This window comes from Entelurus aequoreus, linkage group LG01, assembly GCF_033978785.1.
Source record: "Entelurus aequoreus isolate RoL-2023_Sb linkage group LG01, RoL_Eaeq_v1.1, whole genome shotgun sequence".
NCBI classification, from domain to species: domain Eukaryota; kingdom Metazoa; phylum Chordata; class Actinopteri; order Syngnathiformes; family Syngnathidae; genus Entelurus; species Entelurus aequoreus.
The window spans coordinates 20,006,990-20,029,750 of NC_084731.1; the positions used below are offsets into that span (position 1 = coordinate 20,006,990).

At 39.4% G+C, this 22,761-nt stretch overlaps 2 protein-coding genes across 6 annotated transcripts in view; one reads left to right on the plus strand and one right to left on the minus strand.

The window, feature by feature from the left end:
- Positions 1–9,789, plus strand: part of si:ch211-236h17.3 (carbohydrate sulfotransferase 11) — a 62,958-nt gene extending 53,169 nt beyond the window's left edge. The window contains exon 3 of the mRNA XM_062045429.1: positions 4,088–9,789. Coding sequence (XP_061901413.1) covers positions 4,088–4,930 — 843 coding nt within the window. The 3' untranslated portion in view covers positions 4,931–9,789. The remainder of the gene's footprint in view (positions 1–4,087) is intronic.
- Positions 8,408–22,761, minus strand: part of LOC133648883 (solute carrier family 41 member 1-like) — a 46,734-nt gene continuing 32,380 nt past the window's right edge. For 3 of the 5 annotated variants that reach the window (XM_062045418.1, XM_062045402.1, XM_062045393.1), the window contains 2 exons: positions 19,867–20,015; positions 17,593–18,456 (listed from right to left, as the gene is read on the minus strand). In XM_062045418.1, the coding sequence (XP_061901402.1) occupies positions 18,292–18,456; positions 19,867–20,015 (314 nt within the window). In that variant the 3' untranslated portion in view covers positions 17,593–18,291. Of the gene's footprint in view, positions 8,793–12,344; positions 12,680–17,592; positions 18,457–19,866; positions 20,016–22,761 lie in introns of those variants that run through there. The other 2 variants (XR_009825946.1, XR_009825947.1) reach the window with 2 other exon arrangements.

Below are 22,761 nucleotides of genomic sequence, written 5' to 3' on the forward strand. Positions count from 1 at the left end.
GTGTTAATAATTTCACACATAAGTCGCTCCTGAGTATAAAAAACTGCGACTTATAGTCCGAAAAATACGGTAAATAGAACATGTTAAAACAGAAAATAATCAGATATTAACAGTAAATGAACAAGTAGATTAATCAGTGTTTCCCACACATTCATTTATTTGTGGCGGCCTGCCACGAAAGAATTAAGGACACCACAAAAAAAAAAAATAATAATAATTTTAATTTTTTTAATTTTAAATTTTTTTAATTTTTTAAAATGTTTTATTTTTTTGTGTCCTGTCAAGCTTGTCAGGCAAATCATATAGTTGATGTAGATGCCCATATCGGCTGTTCAGATTTACTTTACAAAAGAGAAGTGTAGGATCAAGATTTTTGGAGCTCTTTGTTCAGTGGATCAGATGTTTGATGAAGCTCTGTGTCTATCTACCACCACTACTGTTTTCTGTTTATTTGTTACTGACTGTGGCAGGACACCTCTGCCTCTGTTTCACTTTATGTTGCTGGTAAATAATATGGTTGTAGTAGTAGGCCAAAGTTAAATTATTTAGTATGCACTAATTAAAGGGGCATAGCTTTAAGAGACATTTTAGCTTTTATATTTTTATAAGATATATTTTTTGTAAGAACCACAATTAATAAATATATTTCAGTGAATACCTTATTGTTCAAATCTGTATATAAATATGTACATAAAGTGTTGTAATTATATTGTAAAATGGATGGATGGATGGATGGATGGACGTTTAAAACAAAACTGTTATTATTAATTAGTAAGTATACATTTTTTGAGCCTTTTTAGAGAAAATCATATCATTGTAGTAAATGTCCCAACCCACACAACCATCTGATTGGTTACATACAGAGCGGTAACAGCCAATCAGCAGTGCGTATTCAGAGCGCATGTAGTCAGTGCTTAGCGTTTAGCAGGTAAGCATCAGGTAGCGGACTCTCCCCAAATGATAATAAACACCTCCCAGTCAACTACTAGTAACATCACTATGAGCCCGTTGACCTTCTAGAAATATAAACTGCAGTTCAGCTCGCTCGCAGTCCTGGCTTGAGGTGAAGGCTAATTCGCTTTTAGCGTAACGTTAGCTCATTTTGCGGTGTGTGTGTGCGTGTATGTGTGTGTGTGCGTGTGTTACGGACAGCAAAGCCCCGTCTGTCTGTTATTTCACTTTACCTTTTTCTGTGTTGATTGAGCTGTGTTGAAGCAGCAAAAAAGGACATTATGTTAAATGAAGAGTTTCTGTCTCTGATAGTTGATATACAAACCCCGTTTCCATATGAGTTGGGAAATTGTGTTAGTAAACGGAATACAATGATTTGCAAATCATTTTCAACCCATATTCAGTTGAATATGCTACAAAGACAACATATTTGATGTTCAAACTGATAAACTTTTTTTTTTTTTTGAAAATAATCATTAACTTTAGAATTTGATGCCAGCAACACGTGACAAAGAAGTTGGGAAAGGTGGCAATAAATACTGAGAAAGTTGAGGAATGTTCATCAAACACTTATTTGGAACATCCCACAGGTGAGCAGGCACATTGGGAACAGGTGGGTGTCATGATTGGGTATAAAAGTAGATTCCATGAAATGCTCAGTCATTCACAAACAAGGATGGGGCGAGGGTCACCACTTTGGCAACAAATGCGTGAGCAAATTGTTGAACAGTTTAAGAAAAACCTTTCTCAACCAGCTATTGCAAGGAATTTAGGGATTTCACCATCTACGGTCCGTAATATCATCAAAGGGTTCAGAGAATCTGGAGAAATCACTGCACGTAAGCAGCTAAGCCCGTGACCTTCGATCCCTCAGGCTGTACTGCATCAACAAGCGACATCAGTGTGTAAAGGATATCACCACATGGACTCAGGAACACTTCAGAAACCCACTGTCAGTAACTACAGTTGGTCGCTACATCTGTAAGTGCAAGTTAAAACTCTCCTATGCAAGGCGAAAACCGTTTATCAACAACACTCAGAAATGCCGTCGACTTCGCTGGGCCTGAGCTCATCTAAGATGGACTGATACAAAGTGGAAAAGTGTTCTGTGGTCTGACGAGTCCACATTTCAAATTGTTTTTGGAAACTGTGGACGTCGTGTCCTCCGGACCAAAGAGGAAAATAACCATCCGGATTGTTATAGGCGCAAAGTTGAAAAGCCAGCATCTGTGATGGTATGGGGGTGTATTAGTGCCCAAGACATGGGTAACTTACACATCTGTGAAGGTGCCATTAATGTTGAAAGGTACATACAGGTTTTGGAGCAACATATGTTGCCATCCAAGCAACGTTACCATGGACGCCCCTGCTTATTTCAGCAAGACAATGCCAAGCCACGTGTTACATCAACGTGGCTTCATAATAAAAGAGTGCGGGTACTAGACTGGCCTGCCTGTAGTCCAGACCTGTCTCCCATTGAAAATGTGTGGCGCATTATGAAGCCTAAAATACCACAACGGAGACCCCCGGACTGTTGAACAACTTAAGCTGTACATCAAGCAAGAATGGGAAAGAATTCCACCTGAGAAGCTTCAAAAATGTGTCTCCTCAGTCCCCAAATGTTTACTGAGTGTTGTTAAAAGGAAAGGCCATGTAACACAGTGGTGAACATGCCCTTTCCCAACTACTTTGGCACATGTTGCAGCCATGAAATTCTAACTTAATTATTATTTGCAAAAAAAAAAAAAAGTTTGAGTTTAAACATCAAATATCTTGTCTTTGTAGAGCATTCAATTGAATATGGGTTGAAAAGGATTTGCAAATCATTGTATTCCGTTTATATTTACATCTAACACAATTTCCCAACTCATATGGAAACGGGGTTTGTAATAATGTAACTGCATCATTAAGCCTACATGAACTCCATGGTGTTCAGGGATGAATAGTCTCTCCTATTGCTATTGTACTATTTTTTTTCAGCTACACTTACATTAATCATTAGTAATGGAGCAGCCTAGTTTTGAATGGCAGGGTCCCTGCTATCACAGGTTGATAAAAATATAACATTTACATAATAAATCAACTACAGGCTTCCCAAATGCTGTAATAAATTAAGCATGATGAGTTGACTTGAAACTGTTTAATGTTGCACTTTTTATATGTAGAAGAAAAGTTTTGTCATTTTATTTGATCTGAGCAACAACTTGAGGCAGTTTAATGTTGATTAACGTGGGCAGAATTATTATAGTGTTCCCAATGTTAAAAGGATCAAGCCATTGTTTACAAATTTGGTAGATAAATAACCAAAAAATGTATATTTTGTTGTTTTCCTACTGTACCGAAAATGAACTGAACTGTAACCTCTAAACCGAGGTACGTACCGAACCGAAATTTTTGTGTACCGTTACACCCCTACCATCCATCCATCCATTTTCTACCGCTTGTCCCTTTTTGGTTCGCGGGGGTTGCTGGAGCCTATCTCAGCTGCATTCGGCCGGAAGGCGGGGTTTCACCCTGGACAACTCGCCACCTCGTCACAGATAGACAGACAACATTCACACTCACATTCACACACTAGGGACCATTTAGTGTTGCCAATCAACCTATCCCCAGGTGCATGTCTTTGGCGGTGGGAGGAAGCCCGAGTACCCGGAGGGAACCCACGCAGTCACGGGGAAAACATGCCAACTCCACACAGAAAGATCCCTCCAGTATTAAATTGAGGATGGACACGTACGCTTTCCAAATCCTCCATTCCAGTAAAAAAAAAAAACACATTTCTTTTTACCGCCAAGTTTCTCATATTATGTGGGATTTCATATCGTGTGCTTGAGAAAAGTACGGACTTCCCACCCGGTGCTTACATGCGTTGTGCGCGTTGAGCACACACACGTGAAGCTGCGATATCCTTGATGTTCCCGTATCAGCCAGCATAAGACAGAGAGAGACACACACAGTGTCAGACCCAGGCTCTGACCGCTGCCTGAGAGCCAAAGTGAGCAAATGCAAGAAGTAAATAAGAGGTTTGTGCCACGCGGAGGCCAGGATGAACTCCATGAACTTCAATGTGATGCACTTTTATTGCACTGGAAGTTTACCATTTTGAACCGTTTTTTTTCCCCCTCCTTCCTTGCAGGCTGAGTCAGCAGTCCAGGCCATCCATCAGGGCAGGCGGGAGCTGCTGGAAGAGGCCTGTCGCTCCTACACCAGAAAACGTCGAGTCCTGATCCAGGAGGACCTGAAGCACGTCCTCGTGGACGACAAGCACGGCCTGCTGTACTGCTACGTGCCCAAGGTGGCGTGCACCAACTGGAAGCGGGTACTCATGGTCCTGACGGGCGCCGGCGGATCTCACCGGGACCCGTTGGCGATACCGGCGAACGAGGCGCACGTCTCGGGGAACCTCCGCACCCTGTCCGAGTACTCCGCCTCCCAGATCAACCAGCGGCTGCGCTCCTACTTGAAGTTTGTGTTCGTGCGCGAGCCCTTCGAGCGGCTGGTGTCGGCGTACCGCAACAAGTTCACGCGGAGCTACAACACCGCCTTCCATAAACGCTACGGCACCAAGATAGTGCGGCGACACCGGGCCCACCCGCAGCCGGAAGCTCTGGCGAAAGGCGACGACGTCTCCTTCGCCGAGTTCGTGTACTACCTGGTGGACGAGGCCACCCAGAAGGAGGAGCCCTTCAACGAGCACTGGGAGCGAGTGCACTCGCTGTGCCACCCCTGCTTCATCCACTACGACGTGGTGGGCAAGTACGAGACGCTGGAGCAGGACTCGGACTACGTGCTGCGGCTGGCCGGGGTGGAGGACGAGGTCCGCTTCCCGGCCTCGTCCAAAAGCACCAGGACTACGGGAGACATGGCGGCGCAGTTCTTCCACAACATCAGCCCTTTCTACCAGAAGAAGCTGTTCAACCTCTTCCGCATGGACTTCCTGTTATTTAACTACTCTGTGCCGGCATACCTCAAGTTTTGAGACTTGAAGTTGTTCTTCCACGGGATAAGACTACAAACGTCACGGTATGTATGATCAGGGTTGGCCCTAAGCTTTTTAGTAGGGATGTCCGATAGTATCGGACTGCCAATATTATCGGCCGATAAATGCTTTAAAATGTAATATCGGAAATTATCGGTATCGATTTCAAAATTATCGGTATCGGTTTCTAAAAGTAAAATGTATGACTTTTTAAAACGCCGCTGTGTACACGGACGAAGGGAGAAGTACAGAGCGCATACTTGCCAACCCTCCCGGTTTTACCGGGAGACTCCCGGTATTCAGCGCCTCTCCTGATAACCTCCCGGCAGAAATTTTCTCCCGACAAACTCACGGTATTCAGCCGGAGCTGGAGGCCACGCCCCCTCCAGCTCAATGCGGACCTGAGTGGGGACAGCCTGTTCTCACGTCCGCTTTCCCACAATATAAACAGCTTGCCTGCCCAATGACGTCATAACATCTACGGCTTTTAGAGAGTAGAGTGCACAACTGCGCACACAACAAGGAGACGAAGCAGAAGAACGAGGAAGTTACAGACATGGCGACGCCGTCGACGAGCAAGATGAAGAAATACGCTTGCAGGTTCCAAAACGAATGGAAACAAGAATTTCAGTTCATCCAGGACAGTTCGAAGGGGAAGGTGTATGTTGCCTGTACATTTTGTAGAACAGACTTCTCCAATGAACACGGTGGCCGAAATGATATACTCAGTCATGAACGGAGAAGTTAAACAGGACAATACTGCCATCTACTGGATAGCCTCCGGAACACTGAAATTCAAGTATTTATTTTATTTATATGTATAATAAAATAGATATATATATAGCTAGAATTCACTGAAAGTCAAGTATTTCATACATATATATATATGAAATACTTGAGTTGGTGAATTCTAGCTGTAAATATACTCCCCTATTAACCACGCCCTTAACCACGCCCCCAACCACCGCCACCCCCCCCCCCCCCCTCCCCCCACCTCCCGGTATCAGAGGTCTCAAGGTTGGCAAGTATGACAGAGCGCCAATAAACCTTAAAGCAGGGGTGTCCAAAGTGCGGCCCGCAGGTCATTTTTTAACGGCCCCACGGCACATGCTAAAAATACGATTAAAAAAAAATTAAAAACATAAAAAGTGGTATAAAAGAGCAAACAGGTGAAATGTAACAAGAAAATGTTGCAATGTTGACTCTAATAAAACAAAGCTGCCATGCATGCTGTTTCTTTCTTTAAAAAATAATAATGATTCAAAATCAATGTCAAAGGCTCCAATTATGTCACATTAAATATTCCACTTTGAGATATTCTTTGGGAAAAATGTTGCACATTTTGTGTTTGCCATATAAAAAAACTAAGCTGTTTTTTTTTTAAAAGAAGGGCCTAAAACGAACAAACAAAAAACATAAACAACAATAAACTTATAATTGACGGATAGATCTGAAGAAGATCTCGAGATTATTGTGTTAAAAGTAAACAGTAGAAAAAATGTATAATGTATTTTTTAACACTTGAATGAGTAGGACCCTTTTGGATCCCCAATCATTTTAATGTGATTTTTTTTTTAAGTGTCATTGCTCAAAAAATAATAATGAATTAAAATCAATGTTGTTAGAAATTGTCCTTTTTAAGGCTCCAATTATTATATAATCTCAAATATTCCACTTAAAAATTTTATGGGGTGAAAATATTGCATATTTTATGTTTTTTCCATAAAAAACTGGGTTTTCTTTGACAAAAAGAGCATACAACTTAAATCTTTAAAACATTTATATTGACAGATAGACCTAATGTTGATTTAAAGATTTAAACCTTGAATAATAATACAAATAATACTACTGAATAATGACACATTTTTAATATTTTTTTTGACCAAAACCCTTTGGGGTTCCCGGGATCAAGCCTGAGTGGAGGCCTAAAGTTATATTTTTTATACATATATTGTATTGGTTTTTTAAATAAAAAATATAAAAATGGCCCCCGCTTGCTTTGATTTTTCAGTGTGCGGCCCTCAGTGGAAAAAGTTTGGACACCCCTGCCTTAAAGGCACTGCCTTCGCGTGCCGGCCCAATCACATAATATCTACGCTTTTAACATACACACAAGTGAATGCAATGCATACTTGGTCAACAGCCATACAGGTCACACCGAGGGTGACCGTGTAAACAACTTTAACATTGTTACAAATATGCGCCACACTATGAACCCACACCAAACAAGAATGACAAACACATTTCGGGAGAACATCCACACCGTGACACAACATAAACACAACAGAACAAATACCCAGAACCCCTTGCAGCAGTAACTCTTCCGGGACGCTACAATATACACCCCCTGCTACCCCCTTCGACGGCGTCTTCTCCCCGTCATCTTTGTTGTAGCGGTGTAGCGTGCGAGGACGGGAGTGGAAGAAGTGTCAAAAGATGGCGCTAACTGTTTTAATGACATTCAGACTTTACTTCAATCAATAACAGAGCAGCATCTCCTCATCCGGAAACAAAAACACCGGAAATGTGTCTAATAACTAATGTTCCTTGGGTGAATAATGTAAACTCACTACACCGGTATGTTTTAACGCTTTAATGGGGAGTTTACTAACAGATATAAGTAAGAACTTTACAATACTTTATATTAGAAATGGCAACAGCGGGGTATGAATGTCCCATAACAAGAAAATAGAGAAAAAGAAGAAGCTTATGGACACGGAATTTATCAGGACTTATGCAGATCCCAAATACAGATCAGCAGGTACCAGAAGGTAAGAAAAGTTGCTTTTGCGTAATATTGCGAAACAAAACGCCAGATAATGTCTTACCTTATACACACACCATACTAATACTCGTATGTTGAAGCACATCAAACGGTGCAGCCTACACGTATCTCTTATGTGTGACTGCCATCTACTGGTCACACTTAGCATTACACCATGTACCAAATAAAATAGCTTAGAGGTGGGTAAGCTCAACCAAACCTATTACGTAAATTAGGTGCACCGGGTTATAAGGCGCACTGTCGAGTTTTGAGGGGGAAAAAAGGATTTTAAGTGTGCCTTATAGTCTGGAAAATATGGTAATAGTGAAGGGAAATGAAGCCCCTAAAACAATTGCGCTAGGGGCCATATATCCCTGTGCTTTGAAGTTTGTGGCTTGTAAACGTGACTACGTAACGTGGGTGTTATTTCATATACAGAGGGATTTCTGAGCCTTAAAAGCCGTACTTAGAAAGTCATAAACAGTTTTTTTATGCTCTACCTATAAAAATATTCAATTTATAATTAATAATTCCTACACTCCCTACCACAGAACCAATTAACAGTGATAAACGAGTGTTTACTGCATATTACTCTTGTAGATGGACGGCTGAGTGTGAGCATTAAAGACACAACCAACAAAAATGCAGTTCAAGTATGTAAATAATTTAATATTAATGTTTTACAAGTGATGTAAATATTTGTATTATAAATAATCAGGTTTAAACAAAAAGACTCCTAGGATAGGATAGGACTTTATTGTCATTGCACAAGTACAACGAAACTATGTTTTCAGCACAAACCCGTTCAAGATTAGACAAACAAACAGTGTACAGGGTTACAGAACAGGAACGCTGATGGGTCGCCAAAGGCGCCCCGTAAAAGATAAGAAAAGGGTAAAACGCTGGGGAAGAAGATGAGTAAAAAAATACAATCTAAACTGGGCTCCTAAGGGGGCCTAGTCTGGAGTGGGAAAAACCTCCATGCAATGCACACATAAACACGTTACATTTAATCACGACAACTCGCAACAGAGGGGCGGGGAGTTGGAACCCTGGAGGTCAACTGCTGCTATGAAGCGCTGCCAGCCGACCATCACCCTGAAGGGAAACAAGCAACTACAGTTCAGTTCAATAGTCATGTGTTTATACTGCAGACAATGTCCAAAGTTTATATGAAAGGGTAAAAAAAAAAGCTTTAATTGATCCAAAAGGGGGGAAAAAAGTGTTTTCCTCTGTGAGATCCATTCAAAACTGCTATTTATTTAAAAAGTAAACATAACACAATAAGTTGGCAAACACTGTGGGAAAAAAGCAATTTTTTAGACATGATATATTTAGGGAGAATGTTCGGCTACAATATAAACTTAAATAGTACGGTTGTTTTAGAAATAGGTCCGTAAATGTGTCACAATGACGCTGTGCAAAGCGATGTTAAATTAGCAAATATCTCAATGGGCTTTTGAATGGAGGTGGCTACAATGCTGCGAACTAAAACTATTAAAAGGACATGTTGACTCACTGCTGAGTAGACGTTTCGCCAAAAAAAAAAATGTTAAATTGCATGGGTAACAAGCAAACAAGCACATTGAGTGTTGCTGCCATGGGCCGGCCCTGCGTACGATTACTTTGTTCTCACCATCATTGAACACAAGGTGAAAGTCGGCCATTTGTGTTTTCTTACTGTAAACTGTGTACCAGTGTGTCTTTGTCTTTTCATATTTGAAATGTAGTTGTAGGAATTTGCACGACAAATGTGATCCGGGGAGAAGTTACAATGAAAGTATTCAAATTGGACAGAGAATGTTTCATGTGTGCCTTTTTCACTGTCAGCCTTATTTGGACCCCAAGAGGGGAAAAAAACCTGTGCCTGTTTTTTTTTCTTTTTTTCTTTGTAATTGTACAACAAAATTGTTTTATTATGGTTATTGTCTTAATTTATTGTGTTTTTCGGGACTGAGGGCAACACGTGTTTTTGGTCACAATTTTCAAATAAATGTGATCCAGCAACACCCATTTGTTTTTTTGGATTGAACCTGGGTTTTGATTTACTTCTACTTGTGTAATCCAGTCATGACCTAATGCCATTTAGAGGCAAGTTTGTCATCACAAACCTAAGAAAGTGCATATCAGACAAAGCGTCATACAGCGAGAAGCAGGATTTAAAACAAAATGTCAAATCCGATCTTTCTAGTGGCCGCTCACATCATAGACATCTTATAAGTAGACGCAGCATTGGCTGTGTCACGCCAAATTTCTTCCCCCTCCAAAAACTTCCCCCCCATTTACTTCCGTGGTCATGTTTCCTCTTATGTCATTGACAGCGATCGGGGAAGAAATTTGGCGTGACAGCTGCGGTGACGCGAGAAATTGGGCCGCCATCTTGAAGTGGTGATGAGGAGCTGTCACGACAAATTTCTTTCCCCTACAAAAACCTCCCCCCGCCCCCATGCCTTCTGATCTCTCTCTCTCTCTCTCTCTCTCTCTCTCTCTCTCTCTCTCTCTCTCTCTCTCTCTCTCTGTGTCCACTACTTGATGTCCATATCGCCCCCCCCACCCCCCTCCACACCCCTGATTGTAAATAATGTAAATAATTCAATGTGATTATCTTGTGTGATGACTGTATTATAATGATAGTATATATCAAGGGTCACCAACGCGGTGCCCGCGGGCACCAGGTAGCCCGTAAGGACCAGATGAGTAGCCCGCTGGCCTGTTCTAAAAATAGCTCAAATAGCAGCACTTACCAGTGAGCTGCCTCTATTTTTTACATTTTATTTATTTACTAGCAAGCTGGTCTCACTTTGCCCGACATTTTTAATTCTAAGAGAGACAAAACTCAAATAGAATTTGAAAATCCAAGAAAATATTTTAAAAACTTGGTCTTCACTTGTTTAAATAAATTCATTAATTTTTTTACTTTCTGAAAGACAATTATAGAGAAAAAATACAACCTTAAAAATGATTTTAGGATTTTTAAACACATATACCTTTTTACCTTTTAAATTCCTTCCTCTTCTTTCCTGACAATTTAAATCAATGTTCACGTAAATGTATTTTTTTTATTGTGAAGAATAATAAATACATTTTAATTTAATTCTTCATTTTAGCTTGTTTTTTCGACGAAGAATATTTGTGAAATATTTCTTCAAACTTATTATGATTAAAATTCAAAAAAATTATTCTGGCAAATCTAGAAAATCTGTAGAATCAAACTTAAATTTTATTTCAAAGTCTTTTGAATTTCTTTTCAAATTTTTGTTCTGGAAAATCTAGAAGAAATAATGATTTGTCTCTGTTAGAAATATAGCTTGGTCCAATTTGTTATATATTCTAACAAAGTGCAGATTGGATTTGAACCTATTTAAAACATGTCATCCAAATTCTAAAATTAATCTTAATCAGGAAAAATTACCAATGATGTGTCATAAATTATTTTTTCAAAAAGATTCAAATTAGCTAGTTTTTCTCTTCTTTTTTTCCGTTGAATTTTGAATTTTAAAGAGTCGAAATTGAAGATAAACTATGTTTCAAAATTTAATTGTCATTTTTTTCCGTGTTTTCTCCTCTTTTAAACCGTTCAATTAAGTGTAAATATCATTAATTATTAATAATAACATAGAGTTAAAGGTAAATTGAGCAAATTGGCTTTTTCTGGCAATTTATTGAAGTGTTTTTAAACTGGTAGCCCTTCGCATTAATCACTACCCAAGAAGTAGCTCTTGCTTCCAAAAAGGTTGGTGACCCCTGGTATATATGATAGTATATATCTGTATCATGAATCAATTTAAGTGGACCCCGACTTAAACAAGTTGAAAAACTTATTCGGGTGTTACCATTTAGTGGTCAATTGTACGGAATATGTACTTCACTGTGCAACCTACTAATAAAAGTCTCAATCAATCAATCAATTTACTTCCGGGGCTGCGTCCAATAAAATCACAAAGTTGCCGGGGGTCCTTAACCGGCACGCGACTGTCCTGTTTCGCGCCTGTACAAAAAAAAAACAACACACAGAGCCGGCGAGCAGCCTAAACTGACAGTTGACAGGTAGAAAACAAAAGATGGTTTTCAGCGTTTTCCTGCTCAAATGAGCGGACTGTTGAAAATAGGAATCGGGGCGGATTACTTTTCACAAGTAAGATTTAACATTAACGTACTATGGGTGAGGGCGGACCTACGTCACTTCCGCCTACCAATCCCCTAGCAACCGGGAATTGGTTGAAAACAAAGCAGCTCACAGCGAACACAGCATTGACAGAAAAAGCATTTAACGAGCGTTGTGGCTTGGAAGTCGGCGTTAAATCCTTCATTTACGCATTTTTACTTATTCGCATATCGTGTGAAAAAACGAAAATGTATTATTTGCGTCAGACTCGTCTCAGTGAACTTTAAAGCTTCTCAGGCTTAGCTTAGCTTGCTAGTTAGCTTAGCCTGCGCGCTACTAAGAAAGACGCGGAAGTTATGAACAACAAGATCAAGTGTTAGTGTATAAAATATTGAGAGATTTGAGGGCTACATGTATTGAATGGCAACATGAAAATTATAGGGTTTATTGGTTTTTAAAAACCCAACTTGTTAAGTGCAAATTTAAATGAAACCGGTTTTCAAAAATAGCTAGCTAGGCTATAGACTATATAGTATATTACTTACTTAACTTAATCCTCTTCTTCCCGGATGGGAAATAAGGCTTCGACGACTCGACGCCATTCATCTCGCTGCTGTGCTCGTCTCTGTGCCTCGCCCCATGTAAGCTTCATCTCTTTCAGCTCCCCTTCAACTGTTCTTCGCCAGGTGTTCTTTGGCCGCCCTGGCTTACGTTTTCCCGGTGGTGTCCATCTTAACGCTGCCTTTGGTATCCTCTCGTTGTCCGGTTTTCGAAAATAGCTAGCTAGGCTATAGACTATATAGTAACTTACCAGGGGTCACCAACGCGGTGCCTGCGGGCACCAGGTCGCCCGTAAGGACCAGATGAGTCGCCCGCGGGCCTGTTTTAAAAAAAAAAAAAAAAAAAAAAAAAAAAAAAAAAAAAAAAAAAAAAATTTAAATTAAATCTACATAGAAAAAACACAAGATACACTTTCAATCAGTGCATCAACCCAAACAACCTCCCCCATGCACACTCATCCACACCCACTCACACAAAAGGGGTTATTTCTTTCTGCTACCAATATTCTGGTTCCCACAACATAGACAACACATCTGCAAGGGACACAGTCCCTGAAGCACACATGATTGTATAGGCTGCTGGTCCACTAACATTTGCATTAATTACTATTTTTTATGTAATTATTTTTATATTGTTTTACTTTCTTTTTTATCCAAGAAAATGTTTTTTTATTTATTTATCTTATTTTATTTTATTTTTAAAAAAAAGGGCCTTATCTTCAACAGACCAGGTTGTCAATGAAATTAGATTTGTTTAAAGGTTTTTTTAAACCAGGCCCAGTCCAGATAATGTCCAAGTCGGACTCAGCAACACACACCTCATTCATGTACACAGAAAAAAATTAGGGAACACAACAGATTGCATATAATTTATAAACAAAATTACATTTTCAAAATAAGCATTTATGTACAGTCCAGATTATGTCCAGGTCACTCAAATTAGGGAACACAACAACAAATATCATATAATCTATAAACATAATTATACTTTCAAAATAAGCCTTTGAGGACTTCTCATCTTTTTTTAAATGTTTTTTGGCATCATTATCGTTTTCAACCATGTAACTTTCTAAAGTTAGAAAATACTGAATAAATGTTTTAAAGAAAGTAATACTAAGTGAATATCTGTTTTTGGCCTTAAAAATAAACATTTTACCGAGTACTATAATTAAATTGACTAAATCATGATTGTCAATGAACTCTCCTAAAATAACAGAAACCACATTAAGCTTCATAAACAAACCAATCCTTAAACACATTTTTTCAACTTCCACCCAAAACAAAGACACAATATGACAATACCAAAACAAATGCAGGGTGGATTCAGGCTCCTGACAACAAAATCGGCAATCATCTGACTCTGTCATATTCCATAATTTTAACATTTTCCTTGTGGGTAAGAAGTTATAAATAATTTTAATTTGAAAATAACGATTTTGCACATCGATAGTGGTTTTATAGATTAGTTTGAATATGGCATCCCATGGCAACGGGCAGTCAAAAAAGTCCTCCCATTTTCCATTTGTGTTGTATGAGGCAGCCTTCAAAGATTTCTTTATTAAATAAAAATTATATATTTTTCTATTTATTGTAGTTCCTTTTTGCCAACTAGAATTTCTTATTAGAGGTTTACAAACTAATAATTTAGTAGTTCTATAATTAATTATTTGTTTCCATCTTTTCCCAATTACTCCAGTTAGTTGATAAAATGAAAAGCTTGAGCAAGCATCACCATACATAGTTCTAAATTCATCATACTTCATAATTTTACCATTCTCATTGATAATATCATTGACAAAAATGATTCCTCTTTCAAACATATTTTTCCAAAAGAAAGGCTTTCCATCTATTACAATATTAGAGTTCATCCATATTAACTGCTGCAAAATATTGTCTCTTTTTTCTGGCACATAACATTGAAAACACCACTATGAGTGGATTGTTTCTTTTATGAACCCCGCCATGTTTCCCAGCAGACTCTCTGGGAGGGGATCACTTGTAAAAAAGGATACAATTTATTTTGATACAGTACATGTTTTTTGTCCAACAGGACATTTGTGTACCACTCAATGTTTAAATACATCTTTGGAACAATTGATGCTTTTAAAGACAGACACATAGCTTCAAGGTTGAGAAGTTTCAGGCCCCCATATTCATACTCTTTGTACAAAACCTTTCTTTTAATCTTTTCGGGTTTGCCGTTCCAGACAAAATCGAAGACCCTCCGCTCATAAATCTTTAAAAAGTTTTGTGATGGAGCTGGTAATGACAAAAACAAATAAATAAATTGAGGAATAATTAACGAGTTGGCAATAGAAATTTTACCATACAAGGTTAGGGATTTCCCTTGCCATAATTGCATAATTTTGTCCAGCTTTCTTAGTCGATTATCATAATTTACTGAGCCTAGATCTTCCAGATTTTCTGGGACAACAACACCAAGTATGTTAACTGGTCCATCTGTCCACAAAACAGGCACTTTGCATTCCATTCGAAAGGACGTTCCCTTTAGATTTACGATCCTTAACATTTTACATTTATCATAATTAAGCTTAAGGCCAGATTGCTGTGAAAATATGTCCAAAAGATTAAGAAGGTTCCGCAAACAATGAGGAAAAATCTTATCTTTGTGAATCAGCCTTTTCTGACATGAACTTCATCAAGAACAAACACAGAACACGCCTCACTGATGCACATCTGCAAGGCTCACTCAGAGTTGCAGTGTCAAGTTACACACCAGAGTACAACACACTAGTTAACAGCATGCAATGCCAGGCTTCCCACTAACTGACAAAGAAACAGATAACAGATTTAGTGTCCAGTTCAAAGTGTGACATGATTTAAAAATTTGAGAGTTTACTTTTGTATTTTACATGAGTTATTATTTGTACAAACATGGTGCAAAGTAATTCATGATTTGTTAAAAAATATTAGTGGCTAGCTAGTTAAAATGGGATATTGTGATTTCACAAGACTGTCTTAGAAGTGATCATTTGAAAATGTTCAATTTGAAAAATGTGCACTTAGAGAAAATATAAAAATAAAGTGTTGCATATTGATATTTATCTGTTTCTATATATATTCATTGTGAGAAATCATTAAGATGATCAGTGTTTCCACAAAGATAAATATCATTAATTATTAATAATAACAGAGTTAAAGGTAAATTGAGCAAATTGGCTATTTCTGGCAATTTATTTAAGTGTGTATCTAACTGGTAGCCCTTCGCATTAATCAGTACCCAAGAAGTAGCCCTTGGTTTCAAAAAGGTTGGTGACCCCTGATGTAGTATATACCGCATGTTATTTTTGTACAACAACAACTTCAGCTGTCGAACGTTATAAGGTACAAATTCAACAAGTACAACATTAGCACGGACGTATAGCCAAGTTGTGGTTAAGGTGGATTTTTGTTCCTTATATTTACCAGAAACGAAGTGATCCGAACACACGACCCGGAACTTTGGGGGACTCCAGTGAGAACCGTCCTCGTTTTCCCGGTGTAAAGCTGCGAGCCATTTGTCTCGTCTCTGTGGGCTTTTATCACGCTTTGGCAGAACAAAATACAACCTTTGTTTTCCCTGTTTCCAGTTGTGGTTAGCACAACCAAAAACAACACAGTTTTTCGGCATTTTGGAGGCAGAATGACGGGTTTAACCAGCGTAGGTCGACAGGTTAAAGAGTAATGGCAAAGGTTTGTTTTCAACGCCAGTCTGGTTGCTATGGCTCGAAGAACCCGTATGTAGCTCAGTTGCCCGGATGTCGGCCCTCACCCATTGGTTGTATTTTGTGAACAGAATATTACCACCGAGTTGAGAAGGAGCAAAGATCTTCAATAGTACTGAAATCGTAGCCGCTAGCAAACAAGAGTATGACCATAATAGAATTGCTTGTCAATGAAATTAATTACATTTAAAAAATGTCATACTTGAATAACAAAGTTTTCCAGTTCGAACGTTAAATATCTTGTCTTTGCAGTCTATTCAATTGAATATAAGTTGAAAAGGATTCGCAAATCATTGTATTCTGTTTTTATTTACCATTTACACAACGTGCCAACTTCACTGGTTTTGGGGGTTTGTACATTTGATAACTTACTTCTCTCTTCAGTTTGGGAACAAAGCAAGCTTCTATTCATTGGAATAATATCAGTGCAAAGCCCAGGATGCTTTTATTCTTGTGGTGTTTTGCATTTGATGTGATATTTGTCCCTTACAGAGGACACAAATGCAAACAGATCTGACAATAGCTGCAAAAACGTCAACATTGGCAATAAGTATTAAACTAACTCAATCTATTGACTCATATTCTGATGGCAAATATCCCTAATCCCTTTAAAAGAAACTAGGGCTGCAACAACTAATCGGTTAAATCGATTAAAATCGATTATAAAAATAGTTGGCGATTAATTTAGTCATCGATTCGTTGGATGTATGCTATGCGCATATTTTTTATTTTTTTTATTTTTTTAATAAACCTTTATTGATAAACTGCAACATGTACAAACAGCTGAGAAACAATAATCAAAATAAGTATGGTGCCAGTATGCTGTTTTTTTTCAATAAAATACTGGAAAGGATAGAAATGTAGTTTGTCTCTTTTATCCGATTATTAATCGAAGTAATAATCGACAGATTAATCGATTATCAAATTAATCGGTAGTTGCAGCCCTAAAAGAAACCAGCGTCCTCTGCAGTGGACATTTGTGTTCGGCCTTAAACATTTTAGGGGGGAAATAGTCTTGTTGTGCGAAACAAAAATGTCCACTAGAGTGGACGGTTGTTCTCTGGCAGAAATGGGGACCGATATTGTAAATATAATACTTCATGTCAAATCATGCAATTTATCCCATGAATACAGCACATAATATATATATTTTTTCATGATATCAATCTACTCTTTGAATTACACCCGCCTTCCAAAAGTCTTGATATCACAATTTATTCACACCCACTCTCACATTCAAATGTTACTTGGGGATTAGCAACATTTTGCAGACTAATCTATGAAGAAAATGTACACTGATTAAATTACCTGCTCAGAATACAGCGCTTAATACTTTTTATAGTCATATTTTGTAGTACATTCAGTGCATTTGGAAAGTATTCACTTTTTCCACATTTTGTTATTCCAAAAAGGAATTTAAAAAAAAAATGTTGTCCTCAAAATTCTACAGAAAATACCCTATAATGACAATGTGATATTTAAAAAAAAAATTAAAAAAATAAAAAAAATTCAGGGCTGCAACTAACGATTAATTTGATAATCGATTAATCTGTCGATTATTACTTCGATTAATAATCGGATAAAAGAGACAAACTACATTTCTATCCTTTCCGGTATTTTATTGGAAAAAAACAGCATACTGACACCATACTTATTTTGATTATTGTTTCTCAGCTGTTTGTACATGTTGCAGTTTATAAATAAAGGTTTATAAAAATAAAAAAATAAAAAAAAAAATTGCCGCTGCGCATAGCATAGATCCAACGAATCGATGACTAAATTAATCGCCAACTATTTTTATAATAAATTTAATCGATTAGTTGTTGCAGCCCTAATATATTTACACATTTATTAAAAATTAAATATATAATATAAGTATTCACAGCTTTTGCTCAATATGTTGATGCACTTTTGGCAGCAATTACAGGTTCTAGTGCCTTTTTTAGTTTTAATAAATGTGCAAAAATAAAAACAACTTTTCGTATTGTCATTATAGGGTATTGTGTGTAGAAGTTTGAGGACAAATTAATGAATTTATTCCATTTTGGAATAAGGCCGTGACATGACAGAAAGTGAAGCGCTGTGAATACTTTCCAGATGCACTGAATCCTGCAAAGAACTGGCATCATGACACTAAAAACCGGTAAGTAGAACCTCTCAAGTCTTGCATGGGCCTTCGAGTCCCGGTCTGTCCAATTCCAAGGCTCTCACAAGCTGATCTTCCAAATCAGTCTGAAGCTCAGGGCCAAGAAACCTGTTCCCAGCAGGTCCCCCAGAGCTGTCAGGTAAGGGATGGAGAAGTTGTCCGGGTCCAAGCCCCTTTGCCACAGCCACCTCACCAGCACGTTGGCCGCATGCAGCAGAATCACCACCTGCCCGGTGACAACACTTGGAAGTAAGGTATCGACGTGACCCCAGGGTGCAGAGGCGTGCAGGTAAGAAGGTCCCTATATTAGGTACCAGGAGGATAAGGTCCCACAGGGCATGCATGAAGTTACAATAAATTCTGGACTATAAATCGCTATAGTTTTCCTACACTTTGAACCCTGCGGCTCATAAAACGTTGCGACTAATCTATGGATTTTTCTTCGCTGATGGCCATAAAAAAAAAAAACAAGCAAACACACAGGTAATCTGTTTATTGTTTGTGAAATGGCGCCATCTTTTGTCTTATTTAGTGCTTTCAACTGGGAGTATAGTGCCGTTCAGTCTTCCCGCCGTCCATAGCGTTTCTACTCATATGGATTCTTCATTCATCACTCCAAGCAACGTTTGCAAATTTTACAATATAACTAAAACTATTTATAATTACTAAACGGTCTAATTTGTGATGTCTGTAGGAGTGTTTTCATGCATTTTTGCACGTGTTATCATCATTAGCTAATATGCTAACACGTTTTGGAGTGTCTGTGTTAGTGTTATTAACTTACAATGACAGTCTTTTTGTATTGTTTCAGTTTCACAATTTTCTCAGTAAATTCACCAAAACGTCACTATTGAGTCTGTTTCGCTGATTGGAGAGCTAGCTTCCGCAGCTAGTGGGTCCATGATGATGACTTCTGTTTTGTTTGATCAGCCGTTTTACTGCCGTGTTACAGACACAGTTTGGAAACAATTAGGTATGTAAATAAGGATTTACAAAAATGTTTTGTGTAAATATTCATTTTGCAACATATATATCTGCGACTTATGCAACGGTGCAGCTAATATATGGAAACTGAAAGGGTGCTGCTTATATACCAGTGCGCTCTATAGTCCGGAAAATACGGTACCTTCCTGTATTTTGTAATATTTCCTGACCAGCACCTTTATTTTTCGTTCTACTTCCTGTCTGCCTTTGTTTCCCAGACACTTTACTTCTGGTTTCTTGGCTTTGTAATTAGGAGACTCACCTGCTGGCAATCACTAACCGTAGGACGCTGCTGGATCATTTACTTTGTACCTCATCGTGTTGCTTTGTGTTTTGTCATTAAACAAAAACATCTTTAGCCTGCACTGCCGTCTCTGCAACCTGGGGTTCCAGACCTGCACAACTGTCATAATCACTGAACTTATCCACTCTGAAAAGAAAAATCTAGGCAGACCTATAATTAAGCAACGGTTTTAGACATGTTTTTTGTTTAATTTAAAACCATAATCACTAATATGAAATGTACGGTAAACATTTCCTTTTTATTCAATTTGATTTTGAGGTATGAAAGTATTTTTTAAATCAGCAAAAATAATGATATTTCCTTAAATTGCACAATGAATTATGCTTTATTTTTTTCGTGTGATCTGACCTGAATTAGAGCGGCGGACAGGTAGCAGGCGATGAAGGTGGCCGTCATGGCCGTGTGTCCGGCCTGTAGAAGGTGGATCATGTATAGGAAGAGCAGGTGACCGGGGACTACAAGGATGACGAGGACTCTGGCGGATTTGGAATTCACATCTAAATAAAAAACAATTAAAAAATGCTTAAATTACTGTGAAAAATGCTACTATACATAATATACAGTCAAGTGATTTCTACGGAAATGCTATGTTTTGGTGGTGGTGGGTAGGTTGCTTTAGATCAGGGGTGTCCAAACTTTTTCCCCTGGGGGCCGCATTGTGCTAAGAAAAAGCTTGTAAAGTAAAATATAAATAAATATTTAGAAAAATATATATACATATAATATTAATATAATTGAATATTAAAAGTATGTGAAAGTTGGACTTCACTGTTTACTTCCATGACAATCTACTTAAAGTTTTGTAGTCAATCACAAATATAAAGCAGCTAAAATGCACCAAACATGGGTAAGTGTGGGGACAGTGTTTTGTATTTTTTCCCATCATGCTTTGTGATGGATTTAAATGGGTGTAATTCTGATGTTTTTTATGGTGCATGGACGTTTTCTTTTGTTTATTATCCACAGACTGTTATGTGTGACCATGTCTGTTGACATTTTGTGTTCGAATATTTTTTATTTTTTTTGTACCATGACTAGCGAAGGTTGTTTGCATTGGGTCATATAAGTAAAACACTGCGCTTTTTTTTTTTTTTTTACAAGGCAAAGAATGATAAGTTGTTATAGTCCTGAAATACTCTAACCTGACTGTAATTCGCTGAGCTCCACACAAAGATCTGGGAGTTCTCAGTAGAAGATGTATTTCAGAAGGCGGGGCCTTGTAAAAAAAATTATTGTATGTGATTGGATAAACCACTTGTCCGTTATCTTGAATGACGTGCTACTTCAACCACTCACATCCAAATCAAAAAATGAAAATTTAGCTAAAAACATAAAAAAGCAAAACTAAACTACCTTTTCACATATGAACCGATCCGGTAGTCAATGGTACCAATACTTTTGCAGGTGTTTTTTTATGTGTTCACAGTCCACTTGTTGTATCTTGATTTCTTACACTTGTGAGTGTAATTTGCAAGTGTCAGGCTGGTCACTGACAGTTTGGTTATGTTTTAGTTTCCCCTCTGTTTGTGTTTTATTTCCTGTCAGCGCTCTTATTTTGGTTCAGTTTCCTGCTTGTCTCCCTGAGCGCTGTTTTCCCTCACCTGTCCCTGATTGCCAATCAGGCTCCTATTTATACCTGCCTCTCCCTCCAGTCAGTGCTGGAGTTTAACTACCTGTATGCTGTGGACTGTTTGCTGTCTCCAGTTTTCTTGTTTCCTGTTTGCTGGTTCCTGTTCGCTGTTTTGGTTCGGATTCGTGTTTTTCCTGCATTTTTGGACATTAAAAATCATGTCTTCCTGTATCAAGCCTGCCATCTCTGCATCTTGGTGTTCGTCACCACCAATACTTGACAGAATACTCCAGCCAACTACGAACCCCGCAGAGATTTCAATGGCAGAGAGATTTAACAATATTTTAACATTGATGGCCAATTCGAAGAAATGTTTTGCCTCTTTTTGTGATCCCTCCCACCCATCCCTGTCCTGTGTTGGCTTCCCGGGACATGTCTTGGATCCGTCCCTTGAGGGAGGGGGGGGGGGCTATGAGTAGCTGTGCAGCTGGGGAGGCACAGCTGCTTCTTGCTCCAGGGAGGTCTTCTATGACGCCGCTACCAGGCCTCCCTTCTTGGATGACCACATAATCCCCTCTGGGATTATTAAAGTATTTCTGATTCTGATTCTGATCAGCGACTTTGCTTCCAGCAAGCCTTCCTGCTCCAGTGAGGAAGTCCAAGACGCCACAAGCAACCCCAGTGGGCCTGCAGAAGCTACCAGCAACCCCGGTGGCCATGCAGATGCCGACGGTGCAGCCGCCTGCTGTACCAGCTCTGGAGACTCCGACGGTGCAGCCGCCATCCTCGTCTCCAGTGGGCCATCCGACGGTAAAGTCGTCTTCCTCGTCTCTGGCTCCGCCCACGCCGACAACATCGTCTTCCTCGTCTCTGGCTCCGCCCACGCTGACGACATCAGCCTCCTCGTCTCTGGCTCCGCCCACGGGGACATCAGCTTCCTCTTCTCATCCCTGGCGGGCCGTGCCGCGGCGTCGCCAGCTTCCTCGTCACCGGCGGGCCGTCCCACTGCTTCGCCACCGTCTCCAGCATCGTCACCTCCAGCTGGCCTGATGCACGGGCGGCCATCTGGCGCCGGCATGCGGCCCTCTCGTCGGCCACGAATGTGGCCGTTCCATGAGCGACCGCCTCGCCGATTCCGGCGGCGTTCAGCTCGCCGTCGCCACCTGACTCTTCCTCGCTGGTTACGGGGACACTTGGCCGGCAGCCCACTGCCTCGTCCTCCCTCCACCCTCCCGTGACTTTGGACTTTTTGTTTTTTTCTAGAACGTCTGGTATCCGTTATCGGAAGGGGGGCTACTGTCACTGACAGTTTGGTTATGTTTTAGTTTCCCCTCTGTTTGTGTTTTATTTCCTGTCAGCGCTCTTATTTTGGTTCAGTTTCCTGCTTGTCTCCCTGAGCGCTGTTTTCCCTCACCTGTTCCTGATTGGCAGTCTGGCACACCTGGTGGCAATTACCAATCAGGTTCCTATTTATACCTGCCTCTCCCTCCAGTCAGTGCTGGAGTATTACGACCTGTATGCTGTGGACTGTTTGCTGTCTCCAGTTTTCTTGTTTGCTGGTTCCTGTTCGCTGTTTCCAGTTCTCCTGGTTTCCTGTCTCCTGGTTCCTGGTTTGTGTTTTTCCTGCATTTTTTTGGACATTAAAAATCATGTCTTCCTGTATCAAGCCTGCC